Below are 24499 nucleotides of genomic sequence, written 5' to 3'. Positions count from 1 at the left end.
ATATTTCTTAGTTTGAATATAACATAATGAAAGCAATAATTGTAAATATAAGTTTAAGTATAAGTGATTAATTGTAAATTCACATTTCAAATTTTTATAATTATCAATAAAATCATTGAGATTCATGAGAAATAATAATTAACTAATAAAATCAAAATAAATTATGTGAGTCATTTTCAATCAAAATATGTAACAAATTCAATCATTTTCCTCGTATTCGTCTTCAGTATATTCACACTCTTCAATCATTTTTGTTATTTCTAAATCGTGTTGCATTGTTTCATCTTCAGATAAGTGTGACTCTCCTTCCATAAATCTAGCAAACCTAATTATAATTATAAAAAAGTTAATAAATAAATATCAATATGTAAATTAAATAATACAGGTATTTTAAAAGTTATGTTGCTGAGTGTAATTACCTCACGGGATCTTTTAAGCGCATCACAATCTTCCAAGGATTAGATTCAGGACTGGAACAATATGCTTGTAAACCTCCCAAAGCCTTAGACGTTTCTATCATAGTTTGTATCCGATATTCGTCTTCTGTTAAAAGTTTCTGACGCTTTGGAAACATTTTTCTCCTATTAAAATAATAAATAACATATAAATTCATTACAAATGTATTAAAAATATAATTTTATTTAATTCATATAAAATAACAATTTCTTTATATAATGTTGTAATTAATAATAAAATTTTTATGGATAAAAATGTTAAAAGCTTCATGAATTATTAAGCATACCAATAATTTTTACTTCTATGATACATAACAGTTGGGAAATTGTATATTAAAATACATAAAATACATAATCCAATGGAAGCTTCTCTGAAGTAGCTGCTAAAATAAATCATCACCATTCCTGAAACCTACAATGATCTTGTATTAGTTTAAAAAAATATAAAAGAAAGCTGCTTGACTACTTAATCTAATATAAATGCTTTCATGATAAGACATCTTAAAATTGATCCAATCATTAATATATTAGACTAGTACTTAAATTATATTAATAATTGGCAATATAATAACCAATAACTCTTAATATATTAATAATTTCAATTAATAATCGTTAATATTTATGATTTGTTTATCATGGAAGAATTTATTTAACATTAAAAATTACTTGAAGAAACCATTGAATAATTTGTTTAGTTCGGGTGTTTGTGACGGGTCCAATACGGTAGCAAATAAGAAAACTAATTAACGATGATAATAAAAAGTAGCCAATAACATATTCTCTGTACTGCATTAATATCATCTGTACATTATCACATACTATTCGAGCAAGCCATGTGCTCATTAGCCAGCCTGTTCCAGCAATTAAGTACATTGTTTTGCCCTATAAGAAAAATGATAATTACAAATAAATAAACTGACTTAAAATTTACAATGATTTTAATAAAAAATAATTAAAACTTACTTGACTAAACAGTCTTGCAGCAAACCATATTAATATGAGTAGTGAAAAAGTGACTCCTAAACAAATGCCAGTTAAATAATAAAATAATGAATTTCTACTTAATTTAGGAGCACTCCAAAAAAGAATAATTCCTGCTATCGTTGTCAACACTTGAGTTACATCAATTTCTGTTGATTAATAAAATTTTTTTAAATTAGATTTATTATAAAAAGTGTACCTGAATAACATCAACTATTGATACAAAAAAAATAAAAGGATAATTGTAATGAACAAACTCACAAAAACCATAGATTCTGATAAAATAAGTGATAAAAAATATCATAATCTCATATATGTTTTAGCTATTTTATTGAAATCTATTTAGTATTATTAGTTGGTTTTATCAATGATGACTTACTTATTAATTCCATCGATATCTTATAACGATGATCAATATAAGGATGAGTATAAATTCCTAAACAAATATCTTCAAGAGGATTAATTTTAAAACTTTTGCTTTTCTTTGTATTAAACCAATTAAATTTCCAAGATCGTTGATTTACATCGTGTTTTTCAATTACTTCACTCGGACTTTTACCATCATATAAATCGTAATTGTCTAAATTTGTATGGAGATTCATCTGTAAAAATTTTTAAAATTCAATTTATCATAAAAATGTCAATTGCTATAAAACTAAAAAATAAATAGGGACATTACTTTTAATACTCTCCATAAATAAATAAAATATTTCGATTTCGCAGTATGACAAAATATACGTAATCCGGGAGCGAAATTTTCTATGGTATCTCCGGGTTGTAAATAATGAACTATAAAAAAAAACATTATATTTTTGAAATATTTCAATGAAATAATATTCAAATACCGGTATGGATAATGTAAAATATTTAGGCTAACCTCAATAATACAAAAACTTACTTGATTCAGTAGGAGTAGCTTGTGTTGATACATGATAAATTAATAACGTGCATATAAATAATAAATAAAATTTACAGAATGCATAAAAATTCATTTTGTTAAATTTTTCAGTTATTAAAGTCTCAAATTATGATAAACACGTCAGGATCAAAATCATCGTTACACTGCCACAACATTAGTGTTAAAAACATATTCTTACAAATGATAAAATGCGAAATGTCGAGATCACTTAAAAAGATAAAAAAAATTTTGATAGCCAAAAGTATTGTGCTACAAAAATATTTTTAATATATCGAGATTAAAAACAGTCAATTATAAACAAACAAAAAAGCTGTTTTAAGTAACCTTGCGGTGAATCGAAAAATACATACAAAAGTTTTAATCCGTTTGAAAGTGGTATGTTTAAAAAAGAAGGGATATGGGTAAATAAATGATATTCAATAAATATCCGCAGTTTAATTGTAATAACATTGAATTTCATTTTAAATATTTATATTAAGTGTATTCATACTCTACTTTGTAATTATATTAAAGTTATATTACTATTACTTACATACTCGTATATTATGAGTGAATTTATTAGTATTCAAGGTAATTAGAAAAATTTGAAATTTAACCGTAAAAGTTAAGCATGGTTTATTTAAAAAATTTCGTTTTCCAGTCGGACAATGTGGAAATCAAATTGGAAGTACATTTTGGCCTTTAGTTTTACGTGAATATGGAATATTAAAATCTAATGAGACATTTAATCAAATAAGAACAATAAAAAATGATGAGAAGAATGTAACGGATGCTTTTCATAGCTTTTTTCACGTACCTGATAACAAAATAAATCATTCTTATAAAAATATTGCTGATTTAAATTTAGCCAAAGTTAAAGCCAGAGTAACACCATTTACATAAACTAAAAATTTTATCAATTTCACTTAATTAGTTGTATTGAACAATATTTTATTTCTCAGGCAATTTTGATAGATATGGAAGATAGCGTTGTATCAAGATTTAAAAGAGGTCCTTTGAGAAATCTCTTTGATCAATCCTGTACAATAACAAATTATCCTGGTTCAGGGAATAATTGGTAAATAAAAATAAGTCTAACAAAAAAATTATTTTCTAAAATAAAATTATTTAGGGCTGTCGGCTATCATACTCATGGAAGATTATATAAAAATAAAATTCAAAATGTAATAAGAAAAAGTGCAGAAAAATGTGACAGTCTTCATGGATTTTTACTAATGCATTCTGTTGGTGGAGGAACAGGTTCAGGCTTGGGAACGGCTACTTTAAATTTTTTAGAAGACGACTATCCAAATATTAATAAATTTCTATCAAGTGTATATCCAACAGAAACTTCTGATGTTATTACAGCACCTTATAATGTATTATTAGGAACAAAAGAACTAATAGAAAATGCTACTTGTGTGTTCCCTATCGACAATGATGCACTGTTAGATATTTGTAAATTTCAGAAAAATCAATCAAGTCACAATATCTCTAAGAAACCATTCAAAGATATGAACAGTATTATTGTAAATATGCTTCTCCATTTAACTAGGTAAATTTTTAATAGCTGAGTAAAATTTTTTTTGGTGTTAAAAAACTTAATTTTCATTATCACTTAGTGGAGCTCGATTCCCAGGTTATTTGAATACGGACATGAATGATATAGCAACAAACTTAGTACCGTATCCTCAGCTAAATTATATATTTAGCAGCATTAGTCCACTTCATATGAATTCAACAGTAACAGTTTCTAAAAATTATCAGTTCGTTAATTAAATATTTTGTAATTATGGTAATTTATTAATAATTCACAGTAATAATAATATTTAAATAAGTCGATTTTGTTTCAGGTTGCAAGATGAACTTTTTACAAATGTTTGGTCTCGATCTCACCAATTGTTAAAATTAGATCCTTTACACCCAAAATCATCTATAATTGGTGTAGCATATATTTCCCGAGGTGATTGTTCTATTGAGAGTTTAGAAAAAAATATTAAAAAGTATGTAAACAAATGTTAAGTAATAGATGTAATAAATTATTTATAAAATAAGATACTATTAAACTTAATTGAAGGTTTCAGAAAAATAAAAAGTTTACACCTTGGAGTAAAGAAGCAACAAAAATTGGTTTTTGTGCGATACCACCAACAGGTCATCCAAAATCTCTTTTATGTCTCTCTAATTCTACTTTCATGCGTGCTATGTTTAAAAATCGTCTTGATCAATTTAATAAATTGTATAAACGCAAGGCATATTTGCATCATTATACTCAAGTTGAAGGATTTGACTTGGAACATTTTGGTGAAGCACAAGAAAGCATTCAACTTATTCATGATCGTTATCAAGAAGTAGAAAATCAAAAATATGTTGAAACTCGACGATTATATACTTTTTGAAAATTTTGATAAAACAATATTCAATAATTAAGTAAATTATTTTAATAATTATAATTTAAAATATAGTAAACTTTATGTTTAAGTTTGCTGAAAATACAATAATAAAATTAATAATAATATGTACATGTAATACATTAATCTATGTTATACTTTAAGCATTAGTATTACAGAAACTTTTTAAAAGCTTTTGATACCTCTAAATCACCCAGACAGATTTTAATAATAATTTAATTACTGTAATTTAGATTAATAATAAAATAAAAGTATTTTTCAAAATGCACATAAAATTTAACTGGCTGGTATCTGCGGTAATCCAAACTCATCAACAGGAACACCGTCCTAAAAAAAGAGATTAAAAAAGTAAATCGTTATATCAAATTATACATATCTATTAAAATAATCAATAATACATCAATAAATTATGTAATTATTACTTTATTGCGTATTGAGGCTGCACCAGGTTCCTTATCAGGAGCATTTGGTGCTTTTATAGCATCATCTAAGTAAGAAGTATCAGTATCCAATGCTAAATCATCACCCAAAGCATCTAATTCAGCGGCAAGTTCATCATCATCGATTTCAGGCATTCCATAACTACGACCCAATGCTTCTTGAACTTCGTCTGCTTGTTCAAGCATATCACCCAGATCATCTTGTAAATCCTTTAGAGAAAATGATTACAAGTTACTTTTTTCTTAAAAATTCCTCGATAAAACTTTATCTATAATAAATACTTACTTCGATATGATCAATATTAATATTTTTGAATTCTTTTTGCATTTGTTTAACACCATCTTTCATTGCGTTGATTGTAACTTGAGTATCTTTTAATGTCTGGGTAGCATAATTTGCTTGCTCCATATTGAAAGCTTGCTGGCGGAGATTATCTACTTGGGCTTCATACATTTTACGCTGTTTCAAAACTCTCATTGCTTTAGCTTTTACAGCATTTTTAGCTGGACCATCTCGCATTTTAACCATTTGATCTTTATATTTCTTCAATTCAAGATCTAAAGTTTGTATTTTCTTTTCAGCTGTATCTGCTCTGCTATCAACCTATTCATCAAATTGACAAAAAAAAATAAGTAATATAAATAAATTTTTTATTTTTCTCTGTATCCTTTAATCTACTATTTCTTTACATTTTGTTAATATTCATTATGTAAACATTTTTTCCAAATTATTAATTAATTTTATTGTACAAAAAATAGTAATTAGAAATTAAAATAAATTTCGCAATTAATATTTAATTATCATTTAATCATAATGTTGTGCAGTTGAGTAAATTTGTAATTTCAAGTACTTACGCCTGAAATACAATCAGCAAGACTAGGTCCAGGTTCTTTAGGTTTAGCACGGCCAAATAGTCGATTCATTTTTAAAATTTTTAATTAAATGAAATATTTATATGTATTTAATAAAACTCACAATTTAATTCAAAGAATTAAAAAATTACTTTTCAGCCATATCATGAAGTAGATGCATAATAAAAATATCTATAGTCGGACTGAGAAGAGAGTTCCTCAATTGCTTCAATGCTTTCGGGCTCCCCACCACTGATTTTCTACCCCTTCTACCACGTTTTTCGCTACTGCGCAAACGTACAAGAGCACATGAGGAACTTTTAGAGATGTGAATTTACCGGTAATAGAAAATTCGGTAATTACCACGTAAAATTACCGGTATCTGACGGTATTCTGACGTCAAAAAATTCTGAATGTAAAATTTACCGTCAAGCCGTCGGTCAGCGTAATTACCGTAAATTACCGGTCATTCGCATCTATATAGATGAATATGATGAGCTTTTTACCGAGGAAATGGCTTGCTTTCGAACTTGCTTGCCAATTTGCTTAAGTTAATTTTGCTTTTTGCACTTGTTAATTTAAAACTAATTAATTATTATAAGATGAAAAAAAAATTTTGTAATTTGTAATAGAAAAAATATTTTACATTTTTGACTGTTAGGACAGAAATAATAAATATATTGAAAATTATTATAAACGTTTATTTAGTTAAGTTTTTGGTACATTTTTTTTTATAAAATAGATAATCCTTCGTTATTACATATTATAAAGAATTTGACTTTTTTAACTTTTATGTAAATTATTTATGAAAAAATAAAACCATATAATCTATAGTTTCTATCAACTAGTAATATCACATAATAATTGACATATTTCATTAGGAAATAACAAGTCTAATACTGATTCAATTCCATCAACATCACTAATTAGTCTTGAGTAAATTCTTCTTCTAAAAATTCAACTTCTTCATGCTCAGTTGCAGCTGATGTTGCAGGTAAAGTCAATATAGCCACAGCTATTTTGCTCAACGAAGATTTTTGGCAAATACTTTGCCACCATTGACATGCTGAAGTGATTATACTTGCTCGCTTAACGTAGTCGTAACTCTACATACTTGATTCTGACACATAATCTGTTAAATCTTTGAATACCTTATCACTATTTAGATTTAATTTATCACCAAGATTTATAATTAATTGATGAGCTTCAACCATTTCTGACCTATTTAAATTTTTTCCTTTTAATTGAGGATCAAGTAAGTTAGCTGCATAATGTATGGGCCGTAGAGCCATAGTTTTACGATTTTCTAAACAAGTATATATGCTCAGCTTTTCTTCTTCCGAAAAAATATTTCCAATATTATTAAATGCATTATTAAAATGATTATATAAATCATAAAAATATAATATAAATATATATAAGGCAGTTTGTGATTCGGTTCCAGTTGGAAATGTTTTGAAAAAAACTGGCGCTGGGGTTGTTACAATAAAATTGATGATTCCTTCTTTGCGAATATTAGACCATGCGTCACATTGCACTCCAACAGTAGTAGCAGATTCAATTTTTTCATTAACCATATTTTGTGTTCTAACGAATACTGAATCTAAAAGATTATTTGATATTTGATTTCTTGATGGCAAATTAAATGAAGGCCGTAATGCGTTAAAAAATTTTAGCCAATATGGATTTTCTGTTATACATAATGGTGTACCAGATGCATAAATCGCTTCTGCAAGTAGTTCTTGTAGAGAATCTTCATCTTTTTTTGACATTTTATCACAAAAACTATCGATTGTATTTTTTTTATAGTTATTGCTACAAACACTTATATTATTTGGTAAATTTTCATTTGAAATCATTGAAGTACTTGCTCTATTGTCTGCTTCATTCAAATCTTCAATAGTAAATGAGTCGTCTGTGCTGTTTAGATGAGAATTATTTCGTTTACGAGGTTTACATGGTTTTAAAAGTTTCCGTAAGTCTTGAGGACAACTTCTACACTCTTTATAAAGATGTTTTCGCATGCGAGTAATGTTTTCTGCATACTTTTTCTTGCAATAATTACATGAATACGATTTTAATTTTTGGTTAGGTTGCAGAGGTAATGCAGAGAAATGTTTATATATTGATTTGTTCTCCCCCATTGCACCAAGTTCTCAATGAAAATCCTTATCTACAAATTGAATTTTCTTATATTAAATATTATCAGTATTTTTAATAAACAAATAAAAATGAAAATATATACAAAGAATACAGACCCATAGAAGCCCAGGGCAATAGGATTTTATGTCGCAGTAGAACGCTCAGTACTAACTGCGACCACAGATGTCGCAGCAGTCCAAATGAGTAGGCTGGAGATGGAGTGGCCAGCAGTCGTTGACCAAACGTCAATCGAACCAGTATTGAGTCAGTATGTAGATGAATGTTTGAATTTTTAGGTGATTTAGATAGCAGTAAACAATGATAACATGGATGAAAAAATTCATTAAAGAAACAACTAGGTAAACCACTAATCAGAGCCAGGTTATATTTCCGAAATTCTCGACTATTTCCAATTAGGATATCGCATTTTAAATAATGCAAATTTCGAATAAATGACAATGGAACATGATTTTTTCATCTTTTATAATTGAGAATTTTTTTAATTATCAACATTGAAGAATAAAAAATGGCAAAATTATGAATATCAGTCTGATGTAGAATTCTGTATAATTAAAATATCGAAAAGTCGGAAATCAAGCTCGCAGGCAATTATGAGAGCGTCCATTTTAGGGGAAAAAGTGCTTAAAACATAACTTTTCCATCTTTCAAAATTAATTACTTTGTCAATTATTAAGATTAAGGAATCAAAATTAGCAGAATTATACAAAATAGTCTAATGTATAATTCTGTATAATTAAAATAATGAAAAGCCGCGAATCAAGCTCGCGGGCAATTATGAGAGCGTTGTATAATTCTGCGGATTTTCATTCCTATTTAACGATTTTAGGAGTATCGATACGTCGGTTGTCGATACATATTAAGATCGATACATTTTTAATTGATTCGATCCGATACAGTGTATCAATACTTTCGACTGTATCGTGAAACCCTATATAGTTTCGACGACCGTTTTGTCGTACGATTGTTGCAGCATTTAGGGGTCATAAAAAACAATATTTTTTGCAAGAGGACAATAAATTTTAGTGATCTCCAGGTAATAATGTTATATATTCATAATCGGTAATAAAACATCTAAGAGTAGTGCCATAACATAAATTTTACACTATTCGATATACCACCTAACCTTACTTACTAGATTGTATACATTTTTCTTGTAGACGAAGTCTAATTAACAAAATATTATCAACTCCTGGTAGAGTTTTAAGAGTGAGACTTTTTTCTAAATTCTTATAATTTTTTATGAATAAGCGGGGAGCCTATTCTTTTTATTATCCATCTCAAAAAGTTGAGAAGTCACGAGTACAGTGGTCTATCTTGCGGTAGAGACTATACTACAGGTAGTTTAGTAACTTTAGGTTAATCGGTCATTTCAATAAAAATGGAACCTGTAAGCAGAACATTCACTATTTATCGTTGAAACAAACTAAAAATAAGATTTATTAATTTTGAAATTTTCTTTTCAAGATGGAAATTGAATACTACCGTTTTGAATGGAAGGTCGGTACAGCACCTATGGATAATGAGGAGAACGTGATGGTAACTTTTTTTTCGAATATTTTTTTAATAAAAATTTTTAGGACAATATTAATATCACTAATTTATTCATGTTAGATCGATGATGCTTATAATATCCACTGCATAAAGAAGCATCCATTTTACGTCACAATTGAATTGCCCCGTACACTTATAGGACTACGACTTATAATCTTCAGTTTGATCAATTCTTCATTACATAGTCAACTCATTGAACGCTGTGAAAAGCATACTAAATCTGATCGATTAACAAAATTATGTCATAAAGCACTCCCATTAGTCATACGTGAAGATCTTTCTTCGGATTACCCTTATAGGTATGCCGAGAATGGGAGTGTTGCAATCATACTGCCACCGCAACAGCAAGTACATGGAATTCCTGTTGCCATCAAGTGTTCATCAAAATGTACTCGAAAACCATTTAGTCTCATGGTATGCGTATTAAATGAAGAATTAGACGTTCCAATAAAAATTCTGCCGATGCACGTTTACGAAAATCGGACGGAATTTAGAGCTCAAATAGCTAGAATATTAAGTGAACGACGAGAAATGGCGAATTTCCCGCGATTACAGTCTATTCAAATTGATTTTAGAGATGGCGTACTGGCTGAAAAAATAGTAAAAAACATCTTAAAGGATTTACAAGAATCGGTTGACACCAGAAATGTAGGAACTATGTCAGCTATCAATCAATTCCGTCCGATTTTCGTAAACGTGCATCGGCAGAATTTTTATTGGAACGTCTAATTCTTCATTTAATACGCATACCATGAGACTAAATGGTTTTCGAGTACATTTTGATGAACACTTGATGGCAACAGGAATTCCATGTACTTGCTGTTGCGGTGGCAGTATGATTGCAACACTCCCATTCTCGGCATACCTATAAGGGTAATCCGAAGAAAGATCTTCACGTATGACTAATGGGAGTGCTTTATGACATAATTTTGTTAATCGATCAGATTTAGTATGCTTTTCACAGCGTTCAATGAGTTGACTATGTAATGAAGAATTGATCAAACTGAAGATTATAAGTCGTAGTCCTATAAGTGTACGGGGCAATTCAATTGTGACGTAAAATGGATGCTTCTTTATGCAGTGGATATTATAAGCATCATCGATCTAACATGAATAAATTAGTGATATTAATATTGTCCTAAAAATTTTTATTAAAAAAATATTCGAAAAAAAAGTTACCATCACGTTCTCCTCATTATCCATAGGTGCTGTACCGACCTTCCATTCAAAACGGTAGTATTCAATTTCCATCTTGAAAAGAAAATTTCAAAATTAATAAATCTTATTTTTAGTTTGTTTCAACGATAAATAGTGAATGTTCTGCTTACAGGTTCCATTTTTATTGAAATGACCGATTAACCTAAAGTTACTAAACTACCTGTAGTATAGTCTCTACCGCAAGATAGACCACTGTACTCGTGACTTCTCAACTTTTTGAGATGGATAATAAAAAGAATAGGCTCCCCGCTTATTCATAAAAAATTATAAGAATTTAGAAAAAAGTCTCACTCTTAAAACTCTACCAGGAGTTGATAATATTTTGTTAATTAGACTTCGTCTACAAGAAAAATGTATACAATCTAGTAAGTAAGGTTAGGTGGTATGTCGAATAGTGTAAAATTTATGTTATGGCACTACTCTTAGATGTTTTATTACCGATTATGAATATATAACATTATTACCTGGAGATCACTAAAATTTATTGTCCTCTTGCAAAAAATATTGTTTTTTATGACCCCTAAATGCTGCAACAATCGTACGACAAAACGGTCGTCGAAACTATATAGGGTTTCACGATACAGTCGAAAGTATTGATACACTGTATCGGATCGAATCAATTAAAAATGTATCGATCTTAATATGTATCGACAACCGACGTATCGATACTCCTAAAATCGTTAAATAGGAATGAAAATCCGCAGAATTATACAACGCTCTCATAATTGCCCGCGAGCTTGATTCGCGGCTTTTCATTATTTTAATTATACAGAATTATACATTAGACTATTTTGTATAATTCTGCTAATTTTGATTCCTTAATCTTAATAATTGACAAAGTAATTAATTTTGAAAGATGGAAAAGTTATGTTTTAAGCACTTTTTCCCCTAAAATGGACGCTCTCATAATTGCCTGCGAGCTTGATTTCCGACTTTTCGATATTTTAATTATACAGAATTCTACATCAGACTGATATTCATAATTTTGCCATTTTTTATTCTTCAATGTTGATAATTAAAAAAATTCTCAATTATAAAAGATGAAAAAATCATGTTCCATTGTCATTTATTCGAAATTTGCATTATTTAAAATGCGATATCCTAATTGGAAATAGTCGAGAATTTCGGAAATATAACCTGGCTCTGATTAGTGGTTTACCTAGTTGTTTCTTTAATGAATTTTTTCATCCATGTTATCATTGTTTACTGCTATCTAAATCACCTAAAAATTCAAACATTCATCTACATACTGACTCAATACTGGTTCGATTGACGTTTGGTCAACGACTGCTGGCCACTCCATCTCCAGCCTACTCATTTGGACTGCTGCGACATCTGTGGTCGCAGTTAGTACTGAGCGTTCTACTGCGACATTAAGGCTGGGCTGAAGTCAGAAAGGCGACTGATTCCCCCTATCCAAATACATGGGATCGGGAAATTTCTAATTTCTTCGCCAATTTACAATTATTTCTATAAAATTAGGTACCAAATTACAGAGGAATTAATGCCGGACTGACGTAAACAACAATTTTTTGTATATAGTGAATATTTTTATTAAAAAAATTAGAAAGAATAATGAAAAAATTATGAATTGACTTGCCGCGCTTAAATTTCAAGATGGCGGCCACATCATTCAGATGAAAAATCACTAATTATTTCATTTTTATACGTTTTTCGCCCAAAATTCGTGTTTGCGTCAGTCCTTGCCACCTGTCTGAATGTTAAAAAAATCAATTCATAGTATAAAATTGAATAATTTAGAAATAATTAGAAATCGTGTATTCCAGATGATATTCTCCGGAAAATTAGTTTGAAAAAATTCTGATAGGTGACAGCATTATGCTCGCAGATGACCTCAGTCATCCATATTGAAAAAATGCTCAATCCGTATCCAGAACTGATGGTGCCCTGTATTTTGGCGAGTAAATTCTGTATGTGTGTGTACGGGTAATATATGTATGTGATGTAAACATACTGTATCACTTTACAATGCCCTACACTTTGATGACTATTGCAGTTAGGATAAATAAAAATGATGATACTCATTTAACATTAATTAATATAATACCTGCAAATAACTTCAAATACATATACTCATCCATTATTATCATTTTTATTAGGTATAAATGTTAATAAGGAAGCTCAATTCCAAGTCGGCGCATCCAAGCATGTAGTGTAAAAACAAATATACATTAACTTAATATCGAGATTATGCTGGCCATGTGGTTAGGGCGTCAGAGTTCTATTTTGCCGGGCAGGGTTCGATCCCAGTCATAACCAATTTTTTTTTTTCTACTTTATTCGTTAGATTAGCATGTAATTATAATATTGACATGCTATAATTAATCTTTTATAACAATTTGATTTTTTTTTCTCTTTATTCATTGAATTTATTGACGCTAAGTCGAAAAATATTTGAACAGAGCCATAAACTTTCTTTTTGTATAAATACATTGATAATAGCCTGTGTTTAACAACTTATACTTATACATCTTTACATGTATTAACAATGTTATGTTATTAACAAGTTAATCATATTATTATCAACATTGAAAAGTAGTTTAAACAATCTGTGGCGAGTTTCGGCACTTTCCCGGCAAGCTCTACCCCCACTCTCTATGCCCAAGCCTGCAGCTTATAATTTTTGAGCGTATATAAATGTTTTGTAATCATAATAGCTCGGTGGTTAGCGCATCGGTCTTTCATTTTGATGGGCAGGGTTCGATTCCAGTCATGGAAAAGTTTTTTTTTTCTCTTTTATTTGTTAGATTTGCATGTAATTATAATATTAACATGCCAAAAGTAATTGTTTACAACGATTTGATTGTTTTTTTCTCAATTATTTATGTAATTGATCGACGCCGAGTCGGAAAACATATGAACAGGGTTATAAACACTTTTTTTACTATAGCTATATGAACGTAGCTTTTTTTTAAGCAATTTAGAAATATTTAGAAGTAGTTGAAATAATCCACGGGGATTTCCGGCACTTTGCCGGCAAACTCTATCCCTACCCTTCGTACTCAAGCCTGCATTATACAATTTATAAACATAAACATAATGTCAGAGATGATGTGTTAGCTCTGTGAGTAGAACACCAAGCTTTCATTTTACCGATTAGGGTTCAATCCCAGTCATAGCCAATTTTTTTTTTCCTTTTTTTTTCATTAAAATTTTATATAAATACAATAATTGGTTGTTTATATAAGTTCAAAATCAATTCCTATTGTCTTTTAAAGACAACACTTTCGAAAAAAGAGAATTCATAGTAACTCGTTCCTCACCCTCAGCTTATTTTCAGAAAAACAAGTTGTTTTCCGTAATTAATTGGAAGAATAATTTAATCAAATATATGAATTAATTTATGAGTATTTAAAGTCACTTAAGCAAAAAAAAGAAAAAACAATTGCCTATGACTGGGATCGAACCCTGCCCAGCAAAATAAAAGATTGGTGTTCTAACCACTGAGCTATTATGGTTTCAATAATGGTGAAGATGCTTGAAAATTATAAGCTGCAGGCTTGGGCACAGAGAGTGGGGGTAGAGCTTGCCGGTGAAGTGTCGGAACTTGCCGCGGATTGTTTAAACTATTTTTTATTGTTAATAAGTTGTTAGAAAAGGCTATTATCAATGTATTTGTACAAAAAAAGGTTAATGACCCTGTTCAAATATTGTCTCATTTGTCATCGATTGATTGAAAAATAATTCTACATAAAAATTGAAATTTAAAACTCATTTTCGGCATGATAAAATTGCAATTACATGCAATTTGAATTAAAAAAAAAAAATTTTCCGCAATTGGAATCGAACACCGTTCGGTAAAATAAATGTCGAATCTTCTGACTACAGAGCCAACATATTTTCATTTGCTTTGTTTACGTTTAGATATTATAAGCTTCAGGCTTGGTAACAGAGGGTGGGGGATGTGCTTGCTCGTCAACTGTTCGAACTCGCAGTCTTCTCTGAAAAATAAGACGGAGATAGATAGATATATTCTGTGCTCTGTCTTGCTCGAAACAGATTATTCAAAAATTTGTAAATTTCTTGGTGCCCTAAGGCTCCCTTTTTGTAGTGCATCCCTGAAAATTATCATTTTTCGAACGATTTCCCTGTTACCTACTCAATTTCAGTTGATGTCAAGCTTCGGCCTTTTGCCGCACAACGCGAGGGCGTAAAGTCAACTCCGGGAAACTTTCTGACTTCAGCCCAGCCTTAAATCCTATTGCCCTGGGCTTCTATGGGTCTGTATTCTTTGATATATACCTGATAGAACAAATAAACAGTTGTATGCCGTTGGGAATTCTAAACTGTGATTGGACATGTATTAACCAATCAGAGATCAGCATTTTTCTGACCGGTATGGTAAAACAGGCTTGGTCATTGACGCGTTTTTTACCGGTAATTTACGGTAAATTTACCCGTCAATTACCGATTCACATCTCTACACTGAAAGAACAGACTTGGAGGTTATACAAGAAATTTTTTTTTAAAATTTTTTATGTCTATTATATTTTTTATATTTTATTCCAAATTATTCTACAGTACCGGACGTAAATGCTATGTGATTTTCTATAGGACAGTACAGGGAAATTGCATGTATAACCTTCAAAAAATTAAACAGCATTTATGTCCGGTACTGTACGTCATTATTTATCAAAAATTGTTATACAGAAAATCATAATAGTTCCTCAGTTGCTTCCATATTTTCGGGCTCCCCACCACTGGTTCGACTTTAGGGACTTTTTAGGGAGAAATCTATCTACAGGCCAGCCATAAAGGATTAAAAAAATTATCCTTATGGCGTATTCCGAGCCATAACAAATTAAAATAATAATAATAACCTTATGGCGCAGGCTCTCTCAATCTTCTTTCTGACATTTGCCTACATTAAATATTTTTAAAAGTTAGTATAATTTAGTTCGTCTGAACTTACTAAAGTTACGAAAACTTAGACTATTCAATTTAAAACATGAATGTTCACTACACTGACAGAAAAAATGTGATAGCTAGAAAGTATACTAGCGGCAAACACAAAATATACTCAATTTGAGTATAATTATTTTTTGATGCAAGTACATTTTATATCAAAATGAAGTTTAACGTGTACTGTACAATCATAATAACATTAACTTGATTTTAAATTTTTCATCACTCAATCCTAATATAATATTAATTTATACCAAGAATAGCGATTACTGCATTTTTGTAAATATTTTGCTTATCTCAAGTAGGTAGATAATAGAAGAAGATTACAAAGTTTACTTCAGTTGATAATATAGTTTTCTTACACTGAGAATCTTCCTACTTACCACAAGTGTATTTTATACGGAGATCCCGTATAAAGCGTACTTATGCTAAGTATAATGCTGTTTTACACTTTAAACACCATGTTCTCACATTATGAATCCTTTTTTATTATAAAAAAAATACTTGTTACTTGATTCAAGTATATCAATTCTTCACTGCAAGTATATTATATACTTAAATTAAGTATACGAAGTACTCATGCTAAAATTTTTTTCTTATTAAATTTAAAAATTTCAAAATATAAATAATTATATTAATAATAAAAAGTTACTGTTATACCCATTGGTATTGGTCAATTTAAATTAGTGACCATTACTAATGAAGTAATTTAATGATTAAATATTCAGTAATTAATAAATAGATGAAAAGTAATCTATAATAATTACAACAATTACTGTTGTACTTTTAAATACGTGGAGCTGCTACACTTACCAAATATTTATACCTGTATAACTTTTAAACAGGTGCAAAATAATAAAAAACTTTGCATGGATGAAATGTTCCATTTTTAATTCTGCACATTTTGAGCCCAAATCGGGCTGATCGGTGCATTGAACCAAATGGGAATGATTTAAATAATTCATTGTTTATAAAAATAATGAAAAAATCAATGAAAAAAAAAAATTTTTCTCTAAAAATGAAATTCAATATCTCCTTTTTCTAAATAAATCGCCAAAAAGTAATATTTCTAACATTTAGTATTTTTATTAATTTCCTTAGACGCGACTGAAGCTTTTGTCAATAGTGAAGCTTCAGTCGCGAATAACTTTTTATCTATCTTAGATATGTTCAGTGCTTTTTTTTATTAAAATTACATTCTGAACAACTTTTATTTAAAACATTTTTTCATATCTATCATAGAAATCGAGAAATTCGCGAGGGGGCGGGTTTTCGCGATTTACTCCCTCCCTATGTGTGCCAAGCATTTTTGACCTGCACTATCGTATTCCTCGCGGAATTTCCAATCTAGTCATCTATAAATCACTACTTTGGCCGGAGCGAATCATATTTATCCCATTTCCCTCATTTGATTGGACTATACAATTATCCTAAGGACACAGAAATATGACATTTTGCGTTTGTTAATGTATTCATAGCCTCTCATCCTCAATGAGTCTAAACCTCTTTGACCTTGACTCAAGCCACCCCACAAAATAAAGAAATTCATAAAAATTGATAAACGACTCTAAAATGATTTTTTTTGTCATTGATTAACGTGTGAGACTAAATAATTTATGGCTTAGCGCTACGTTACGAAAAGAAATTCTTTCGATCGTATTATAACTAAAGCACGTGCAACATAGGCGTCAAACGCCATAGTTGTAGACAGTATTTTGTTTTTGTAATTCGAACTAAATCACGGTTATTTTTGATCATTAAGGCTGGGGCTGAAGTCAGAAAGGCGACTGATTCCCCCTATCCAAATACATGGGATCGGGAAATTTCTAATTTCTTCGCCAATTACAATTATTCTATAAAATTAGGTACCAAATTACAGAGGAATTAATGCCGGACTGACGTAAACAACAATTTTTGTATATAGTGAATATTTTTATTAAAAAAATTAGAAAGAATAATGAAAAAAATATGAATTGACTTGCCGCGCTTAAATTTCAAGATGGCAGCCACATCATTCAGATGAAAAATCACTAATTATTTCATTTTTATACGTTTTTCGCCCAAAATTCGTGTTTGCGTCAGTCCTTGCCACCTGTCTGAATGTTAAAAAATCAATTCATAGTATAAAATTGAATAATTTAGAAATAATTAGAAATCTTGTATTCCAGATGATATTCTCCGGAAAATTAGTTTGAAAAAATTCTGATAGGTGACAGCATTATGCTCGCAGATGACCTCAGTCATCCATATTGAAAAAATGCTCAATCCGTATCCAGAACTGATGGTGCCCTGTATTTTGGCGAGTAAATTCTGTATGTGTGTGTACGGGTAATATATGTATGTGATGTAAACATACTGTATCACTTTACAATGCCCTACACTTTGATGACTATTGCAGTTAGGATAAATAAAAATGATGATACTCATTTAACATTAATTAATATAATACCTGCAAATAACTTCAAATACATATACTCATCCATTATTATCATTTTTATTAAGTATAAATGTTAATAAGGAAGCTCAATTCCAAGTCGGCGCGCATCCAAGCATGTAGTGTAAAAACAAATATACATTAACTTAATATCGAGATTATGCTGGCCATGTGGTTAGGGCGTCAGAGTTCTATTTTGCCGGGCAGGGTTCGATCCCAGTCATAACCAATTTTTTTTTTTCTACTTTATTCGTTAGATAAGCATGTAATTATAATATTGACATGCTATAATTAATCTTTTATAACAATTTGATTTTTTTTTCTCTTTATTCATTGAATTATTGACGCTAAGTCGAAAAATATTTGAACAGAGCCATAAACTTTCTTTTTGTATAAATACATTGATAATAGCCTGTGTTTAACAACTTATACTTATACATCTTTACATGTATTAACAATGTTGTGTTATTAACAAGTTAATCATATTATTATCAACATTGAAAAGTAGTTTAAACAATCTGTGGCGAGTTCGGCACTTTCCGGCAAGCTCTACCCCCACTCTCTATGCCCAAGCCTGCAGCTCATAATTTTTGAGCATATATAAATGTTTTGTAATCATAATAGCTCGGTGGTTAGCGCATCGGTCTTTCGTTTTGATGGGCAGGGTTCGATTCCAGTCATGGTAGTTTTTTTTTTCTTTTTCATTTGTTAGATTTGCATGTAATTATAATATTAACATGCTAAAATGAATTCTTACCAACGATTTGATTTTTTTTCTCAATTATTTATGTAATTTATCGACGCCGAGTCGGAAAACATGAACAGGGTTATAAACACTTTTTTTACTATATCTATACGAACGCAGCTTTTTTTTAAGCAATTTTAGAAATATTTAGAAGTAGTTGAAATAATCCACGGGATTTCCGGCACTTCGCCGGCAAGCTCTATCTTCACCTTCGTACTCAAGCCTGCATTATACAATTTATAAACATAAACACATATATGTAATACTCCTATATTGCTAGTCGGTATAGGGAGAGAGACTTAAACATTACGGTGCAGACATATATGCGTTTGTCTCACTTATTATACGCTGCGACTTGTGCGCATGATGTGAATGGAGCGTGCGCATTAGATAGCATTTCAATTTGTACAAGAAATGAGATATGAGATATTCATTTTGCATATGAAGTAGCGTCTGTTTTACATGCTACATCCAATTTTTTATATATTTTAATTGACTCCATGTAAAATGTCAAGTTTGTATTATACAATTAAAAGGCGACGCTACTAAAGGCACAATGCCTTTATTATCGCAAATAAAAATCGCGGACCATATATAACACCATCAAAGGATGTAATGGCTATTTGCAAAGTTTGCGAACAGATTATCAGAAAATATCAATCGGAAATAAGTGAACCTTCAATTAACAATTTTTAATAAATAAATATTTAACAACATAGGGATGCAATTTGACAATAAAATCATGAATGAACACATTTTGGATAATCATCGATCGCAACTTTGCCAAATACCGTTATTGAATTCTATTAATACTCGGTTAACATTATGAAGCCAAAAAATGTCCGAGAAGGATCATTTTATAAGACAAAAATATACAAAACTCGTATATTTAAACACCAATAAGTTTAATAATGTATAATTGGTTGTTTTACTGGTATGTGTAAATAATAAATTATTTATTGTTTAAGTATTATTTTTTTATCTTAGTTTTTATTTCCTTATATCCGTTTATCCTTTATCCTTTAATCAATTCCCCATTTTTTCTGAAATGCCTGTTTCAAATATGTGTTCATTTGAATGAAGCTGCTTATAAGAAGTAGAATATGCAAACGTCATTTTAAAAAATTAAATGAAATCTTTTGTCATTAAGGAAAGAAAAAAAACATTTCTATTTGGTAAATTGTTTAAAATTAATTTCAGAGCTCATGAATGCTACATTTTTTATACAGTAAACTTTAAAAAAATATTTTTTAAATTAATAATCATGAATATTTATTTATCATCATCACATTTATATATGTACATTAAAAAATAGGAGAGCAATGTTAACTATTGTGGCGATGTACAAAAGTGATTAGTATGTAGTTTGTAAAATCTAATACAAAAAATAATAATTTAAAGGAACATAATGACTTAATATATATTTTTCGCATTTATTACATGTTATTTATTACTGTGGATGTTGGGGTCAAACTCAAGAGTTGGGGCAGCTTGGGGAAAAGACTTTAAAATTTTAATTCTTCAAAAACTTTCAATTGTAATTTTTATAAAACAATTTAATTTATACTGGTATTTAAAATATCATTTATAGTCATCGAATTGAATTAGACTATTGAACAATAAAAATTAATTTGTTCTTACAACTTTAGATTATTTTATTTATTATAAATTTATTTACAAAGAAATATGTATAGAAATACCTTTGAAATTAGATATTAAATTATTATATATGAATGATTTAATTATTATACATGTTTAAACAATTATTAATTGAAGTTATTCTACTAATAATAATAATAATAGAGAAAAGAAAAGAATGAAGAGATTCGAATACCCGAGACTCACTACCGGAGTCGGGAGCTTTACCGCTGAGCTACGAAGCATACAAGACTTATTTACTATAACTCAATTTATAGTTGTGAAAGGGAGGTGGCTTGCCCTTCTCCAATTGCCAATTCTCCCTCTACGGTAGTGACGCTGCGCACAACAGTTCAAATGAAAAGAAAGAGACAGACATATTCATTTTCTGTCTCACTTCATAGGCCACGCGCCCCACTTACGGGAACTAGCAATATAGGAGTATAGATATATGCATAAACATGATGTTAGAGATAATATGTTAGCTCTGTAGGTAGAACACCAAGCTTTCATTTTACCGAGTAGGGTTCGATCCCAGTTATAGCCAATTTTTTTTTCATTAAAATTTATATAAATACAATAATTGGTTGTTTATATTAGTTCAAAATTAATTCCTATAGTCTTTTGGAGACAACATTTTCTAAAAAAGAGAATCATAGTAACTCGTTCCTCACCCTCAGCTTATTTCAGAAAAACAAGTTTTTTTCGTAATTAATTGGAAGAATAATGTAATAAAATATATGAATTGATTTATAAGTATATAAAGTCACTTGAACAAGAAACAGAAAAAAAAATTGCCTATGACTGGGATCGAAACCCTGCCCAGCAAAATGAAAGGTCGGGGCTCTAACCACTGAGCTATTATAGTTCCAATTATATATACGATGCTTGAAAATTATAAGCTACAGGCTTGGGCACAGAAAGTGGGGGTCGAGTTTGCCGGTGAAGTGTCGGAACTCGCCGCGGATTGTTTAAACAATTTTTATTATTAATAAGTTGTTAAAAAAGGCTATTATCAATGTATTTGTACAAAAAAAGGTTAATGGCCCTGTTCAAATATTTCTCATTTGTCATTGATTAATTGAAAAAAAAATTTTACATAAAATTGAAATTTAAAACTCATTTTTGGCATGATAAAATTGCAATTACATGCACTTTAAATAAAAAAAAATTTTGCCGCAATTTGAATCGAACACCGTTCGGTAAAATCACTGTCGAACTTTCTGACTACAGGGCCAGCATATTTTCATTTACTTTTTTTACGTTAGATATCATAAGCTTCAGGCTTGGTAACAGAGGGTGGGGGATGTGCTTGCTCGTCAACTGTTCGAACTCGCAGTCTTCTTTAAAAAATAAGACGGAGATAGATAGATGTATTCTGTGCTCTGTCTTGCTCGGAACAGATTATTCTGAAATTTCTGGTGCCCTAAGGCTCCCGTTTTTTAGTGCATCCCTGAAAATTATCATTTTTCGAACGATTTCTCTGTTACCTACTCAATTCAATTGATATCGAGCTTCGGCTTTTCGCCGCACAACGTGAGGGCGTAAAGTCAACTTCGGGAAACTTTCTGACTTCAGCCCAGCCTTAATTATTGTACAATAAATAATTTATTCATCATAATTAAATACATAATATTAAATAAGTTTATTGCTGAGCGCTGAGTTTGGAGATGAACTTTTAACAGTAAAAGAGTCTGACTGCAGAAGCTCGAGATATTGAAATATGCAACAATAATTGTTGTAATTATAAGAAAATTATAATTACCTCTATGGATTTTTTATTGTTCAATTAATAATTTATCTATCATCATCAAAGATATGATATTAGATAGTTTATAGCTAATAGTCCAGTCAACGAGGGAAATGAGATAATTTTGGTTTGCTGCGGCCAAATTAATGATTTATAGATGACTGGATCGGAAATTTTGCGAGAAACACAATGGTGTAGGTTAAAATTGTTTGGCACGCATAGGGGGAAGTAAATCGCGAAAACAAACCGCTCGCGAATTTCTCGATTCTATGATAGATATGAAAAAATGTTTTAAATAAAAGTTGTTCAGAATGTAATTTTAATAAAAAAAAAGCACTGAACATATCTAAGATAGATAAAAAGTTATTCGCGACTGAAGCTTCACTATTGACAAAAGCTTCAGTCGCGTCTAAGGAAATAATAAAAAATACTAAATGTTAGAAATATTACTTTTTGGCGATTTATTTAGAAAAAGGAGATATTGAATTTCATTTTTAGAGAAAATCATTGATTTTTTCATTATTTTTATAAACAATGAATTATTTAAATCATTCCCATTTTGGTTCAAATGCACCGATCAGCCCGATTTTGGGCTCAAAATGTGCAGAATTAAAATGGAACATTTCATCCATGCAAAGTTTTTTATTATTTTGCACCTGTTAAAAGTTATACAGGTATAAATATTTGGTAAGTGTAGCAGCTCCACGTATTTAAAAGTACAACAGTAATTGTTGTAATTATTATAAGATTACTTTTCATCTATTTATTAATTACTGAATATTTAATCATTAAATTACTTCATTAGTAATGGTCACTAATTTAAATGACCAATACCAATGGGTATAACAGTAACTTTTTTATTATTAATATAATTATTTATATTTTGAAATTTTTAAATTTAATAAGAAAAAAATTTTAGCATGAGTACTTCGTATACTTAATTTAAGTATATAATATACTTGCAGTGAAGAATTGATATACTTGAATCAAGTAACAAGTATTTTTTTATTAATAAAAAAGGATTCATAATGTGAGAACATGGTGTTTAAAGTGTAAAACAGCATTATACTTAGCATAAGTACGCTTTATACGGGATCTCCGTATAAAATACACTTGTGGTAAGTAAGGAAGATTCTCAGTGTAAGAAAACTATATTATCAACTGAAGTAAACTTTGTAATCTTCTTCTATTATCTACCTACTTGAGATAAACAAAATACATTGGCTCACATTATACTGATTCCAAGTAGAAAGACTACTTAAATACAAGTACTTTATTTTCATAAAACTTGTATACTTTTTACTTCTTCAACCGCTTGTAGTCTACTCAGGAGTGGTATATTCTGTATTTAGACTAAGTTTTTTTTTTATTCATTTTAAAACGAAGTTTTACTGATTCCAGGTACTTTCTTTACCTGCCTTCCGAAACTTTTTACCTATCACTTTTATACTGGGGACAAGTAAATTGTATAATTCGCCACCGGAAAAAATTTCTGTCAGTGTACTGAAAAATTGTTCCTTTATTTTTCTACATTGTTTTAGATCAGAAACTTTTTTTAATTAGAAGATACTAATTTACAAAGAATGCAATGAATCCATTAACCAATGTTAAAAACATAACGAAACTCGGAGAACAAGAGTTAGTACGTGGTGGGACTACTTCATGGCATGACGAATACAAAGATAGTGCTTGGATATTCATCGGTGGTCTTCCATATGACTTAACTGAAGGAGATATCATCACAGTATTTTCTCAGTACGGTGAGCCTGTAAATATTAACTTGATTCGTGATAAAGACACAGGAAAATCTAAAGGATACGGCTTTTTGTGTTACAAAGATCAACGAAGTACAATTTTAGCTGTTGATAATTTAAATGGAATTAAGTTGTTAGGCAGAATAATTAGAGTTGACCACGTGGCTAATTACAAAGCTCCGAAAGAATCAAAACGAGTTGATAAAGTTACAGAAAAATTACGTTTTGAAGGATGTTAATTTGTACGTCTGTGAGAATAATAAATTGTCAACTATTTGATGAA

General features: G+C 29.7%; 5 protein-coding genes and 1 long non-coding RNA gene across 13 annotated transcripts in view; 3 read left to right on the top strand and 3 right to left on the bottom strand.

Annotated features, from left to right (window-relative positions):
* Nucleotides 1-15382, bottom strand: part of LOC118064016 (uncharacterized) — a 122891-nt gene extending 107509 nt beyond the window's left edge. The window contains exons 1-2 of one of the 3 annotated variants that reach the window (XM_035078355.1): nt 15233-15382; nt 6896-8210 (exon numbers count right to left, since the gene is read on the bottom strand). In XM_035078355.1, the coding sequence (XP_034934246.1) occupies nt 7144-8181 (1038 nt within the window). In that variant the 5' untranslated portion in view covers nt 8182-8210; nt 15233-15382 and the 3' untranslated portion in view covers nt 6896-7143. Of the gene's footprint in view, nt 1-6895; nt 8211-8295; nt 8525-15232 lie in introns of those variants that run through there. The other 2 variants (XM_035078356.1, XM_035078358.1) reach the window with 2 other exon arrangements.
* Nemp (Nuclear envelope integral membrane protein) lies at nt 67-2472 on the bottom strand. The gene is made up of 8 exons (XM_035078352.1): nt 2335-2472; nt 2116-2225; nt 1816-2038; nt 1419-1585; nt 1122-1337; nt 743-867; nt 420-581; nt 67-325 (listed from the first exon to the last, which is right to left on the bottom strand). The coding sequence occupies exons 1-8, from the start codon at nt 2426-2428 to the stop codon at nt 199-201; spliced, it is 1224 nt and encodes a 407-aa protein (XP_034934243.1). The 5' UTR covers nt 2429-2472; the 3' UTR covers nt 67-198.
* LOC118064013 (tubulin epsilon chain-like) lies at nt 2192-4810 on the top strand. 4 transcript variants are annotated; one of them, XM_035078348.1, is made up of 8 exons: nt 2751-2925; nt 2996-3219; nt 3297-3412; nt 3467-3713; nt 3804-3889; nt 3957-4100; nt 4188-4337; nt 4412-4810. In XM_035078348.1, exons 1-8 carry the CDS (start codon nt 2901-2903, stop codon nt 4731-4733), a joined length of 1314 nt encoding a protein of 437 aa, XP_034934239.1. In that variant the 5' UTR covers nt 2751-2900; the 3' UTR covers nt 4734-4810. The 4 variants fall into 4 exon arrangements, with proteins under 4 accessions (XP_034934241.1, XP_034934239.1, XP_034934238.1 ...); XM_035078347.1 differs by having other exon boundaries at nt 3467-3889; XM_035078350.1 differs by lacking the exons at nt 2751-2925; nt 2996-3219 and adding an exon at nt 2192-2283 and having other exon boundaries at nt 3467-3889.
* On the bottom strand, nt 4761-6270 carry Vps60 (vacuolar protein sorting 60). Its single transcript, XM_035078366.1, has 4 exons — nt 6041-6270; nt 5472-5789; nt 5168-5395; nt 4761-5072 (listed from the first exon to the last, which is right to left on the bottom strand). Exons 1-4 carry the CDS (start codon nt 6107-6109, stop codon nt 5022-5024), a joined length of 666 nt encoding a protein of 221 aa, XP_034934257.1. The 5' UTR covers nt 6110-6270; the 3' UTR covers nt 4761-5021.
* LOC118064027 (uncharacterized) lies at nt 9003-11430 on the top strand. The gene is made up of 3 exons (XR_004690010.1): nt 9003-9233; nt 9665-9697; nt 11082-11430. It is a non-coding gene; the product is annotated as an uncharacterized lncRNA (long non-coding RNA).
* A 118-nt stretch (nt 15383-15500) lies between the features above and the next one.
* Nucleotides 15501-24491, top strand: LOC118063998 (RNA-binding motif protein, X-linked 2). Of its 3 annotated transcripts, none has more exons than XM_035078304.1 (2): nt 15501-15872; nt 24004-24491. In XM_035078304.1, exon 2 carries the CDS (start codon nt 24051-24053, stop codon nt 24453-24455), a length of 405 nt encoding a protein of 134 aa, XP_034934195.1. In that variant the 5' UTR covers nt 15501-15872; nt 24004-24050; the 3' UTR covers nt 24456-24491. The 3 variants fall into 3 exon arrangements, with proteins under 3 accessions (XP_034934195.1, XP_034934196.1, XP_034934197.1); XM_035078305.1 differs by lacking the exon at nt 15501-15872 and adding an exon at nt 15883-15950 and having other exon boundaries at nt 23964-24491; XM_035078306.1 differs by lacking the exon at nt 15501-15872 and adding an exon at nt 23783-23863.
* Nucleotides 24492-24499: the final 8 nt, after the last annotated feature.

The sequence above is a fragment of the Chelonus insularis genome, unplaced genomic scaffold (genome assembly GCF_013357705.1).
Source record: "Chelonus insularis isolate UGA/USDA-ARS -01 unplaced genomic scaffold, ASM1335770v1 contig_151_pilon, whole genome shotgun sequence".
Lineage (NCBI taxonomy): Eukaryota > Metazoa > Arthropoda > Insecta > Hymenoptera > Braconidae > Chelonus > Chelonus insularis.
The sequence above is the reverse complement of the archived record's forward strand: the minus strand, read 5'-3'. Positions and strand labels throughout refer to the sequence as shown.

What these genes read in the sequence shown, in the direction of transcription:
- Nemp (XM_035078352.1), bottom strand. Translation starts at nt 2,428, where the DNA reads ATGAATTTTTATGCATTCTGTAAATTTTATTTATTATTTATATGCACG. An exon ending in GATATCGATGGAATTAATAA is followed by an intron (nt 1,586 to 1,815) that starts GTAAGTCATCAT and finishes ATTAATCAACAG; the next exon opens with AAATTGATGTAACTCAAGTG. An exon ending in CTGCAAGACTGTTTAGTCAA is followed by an intron (nt 1,338 to 1,418) that starts GTAAGTTTTAAT and finishes TTTTTCTTATAG; the next exon opens with GGCAAAACAATGTACTTAAT.
- LOC118063998 (XM_035078304.1), top strand. Translation starts at nt 24,051, where the DNA reads ATGAATCCATTAACCAATGTTAAAAACATAACGAAACTCGGAGAACAA.
- Vps60 (XM_035078366.1), bottom strand. Translation starts at nt 6,109, where the DNA reads ATGAATCGACTATTTGGCCGTGCTAAACCTAAAGAACCTGGACCTAGT. An exon ending in TTAATATTGATCATATCGAA is followed by an intron (nt 5,396 to 5,471) that starts GTAAGTATTTAT and finishes TTTTCTCTAAAG; the next exon opens with GATTTACAAGATGATCTGGG. An exon ending in CAGCCTCAATACGCAATAAA is followed by an intron (nt 5,073 to 5,167) that starts GTAATAATTACA and finishes CTCTTTTTTTAG; the next exon opens with GACGGTGTTCCTGTTGATGA.
- LOC118064013 (XM_035078347.1), top strand. Translation starts at nt 2,901, where the DNA reads ATGAGTGAATTTATTAGTATTCAAG. An exon ending in TAGCCAAAGTTAAAGCCAGA is followed by an intron (nt 3,220 to 3,296) that starts GTAACACCATTT and finishes TTTATTTCTCAG; the next exon opens with GCAATTTTGATAGATATGGA. An exon ending in ACAGTTTCTAAAAATTATCA is followed by an intron (nt 4,101 to 4,187) that starts GTTCGTTAATTA and finishes ATTTTGTTTCAG; the next exon opens with GTTGCAAGATGAACTTTTTA.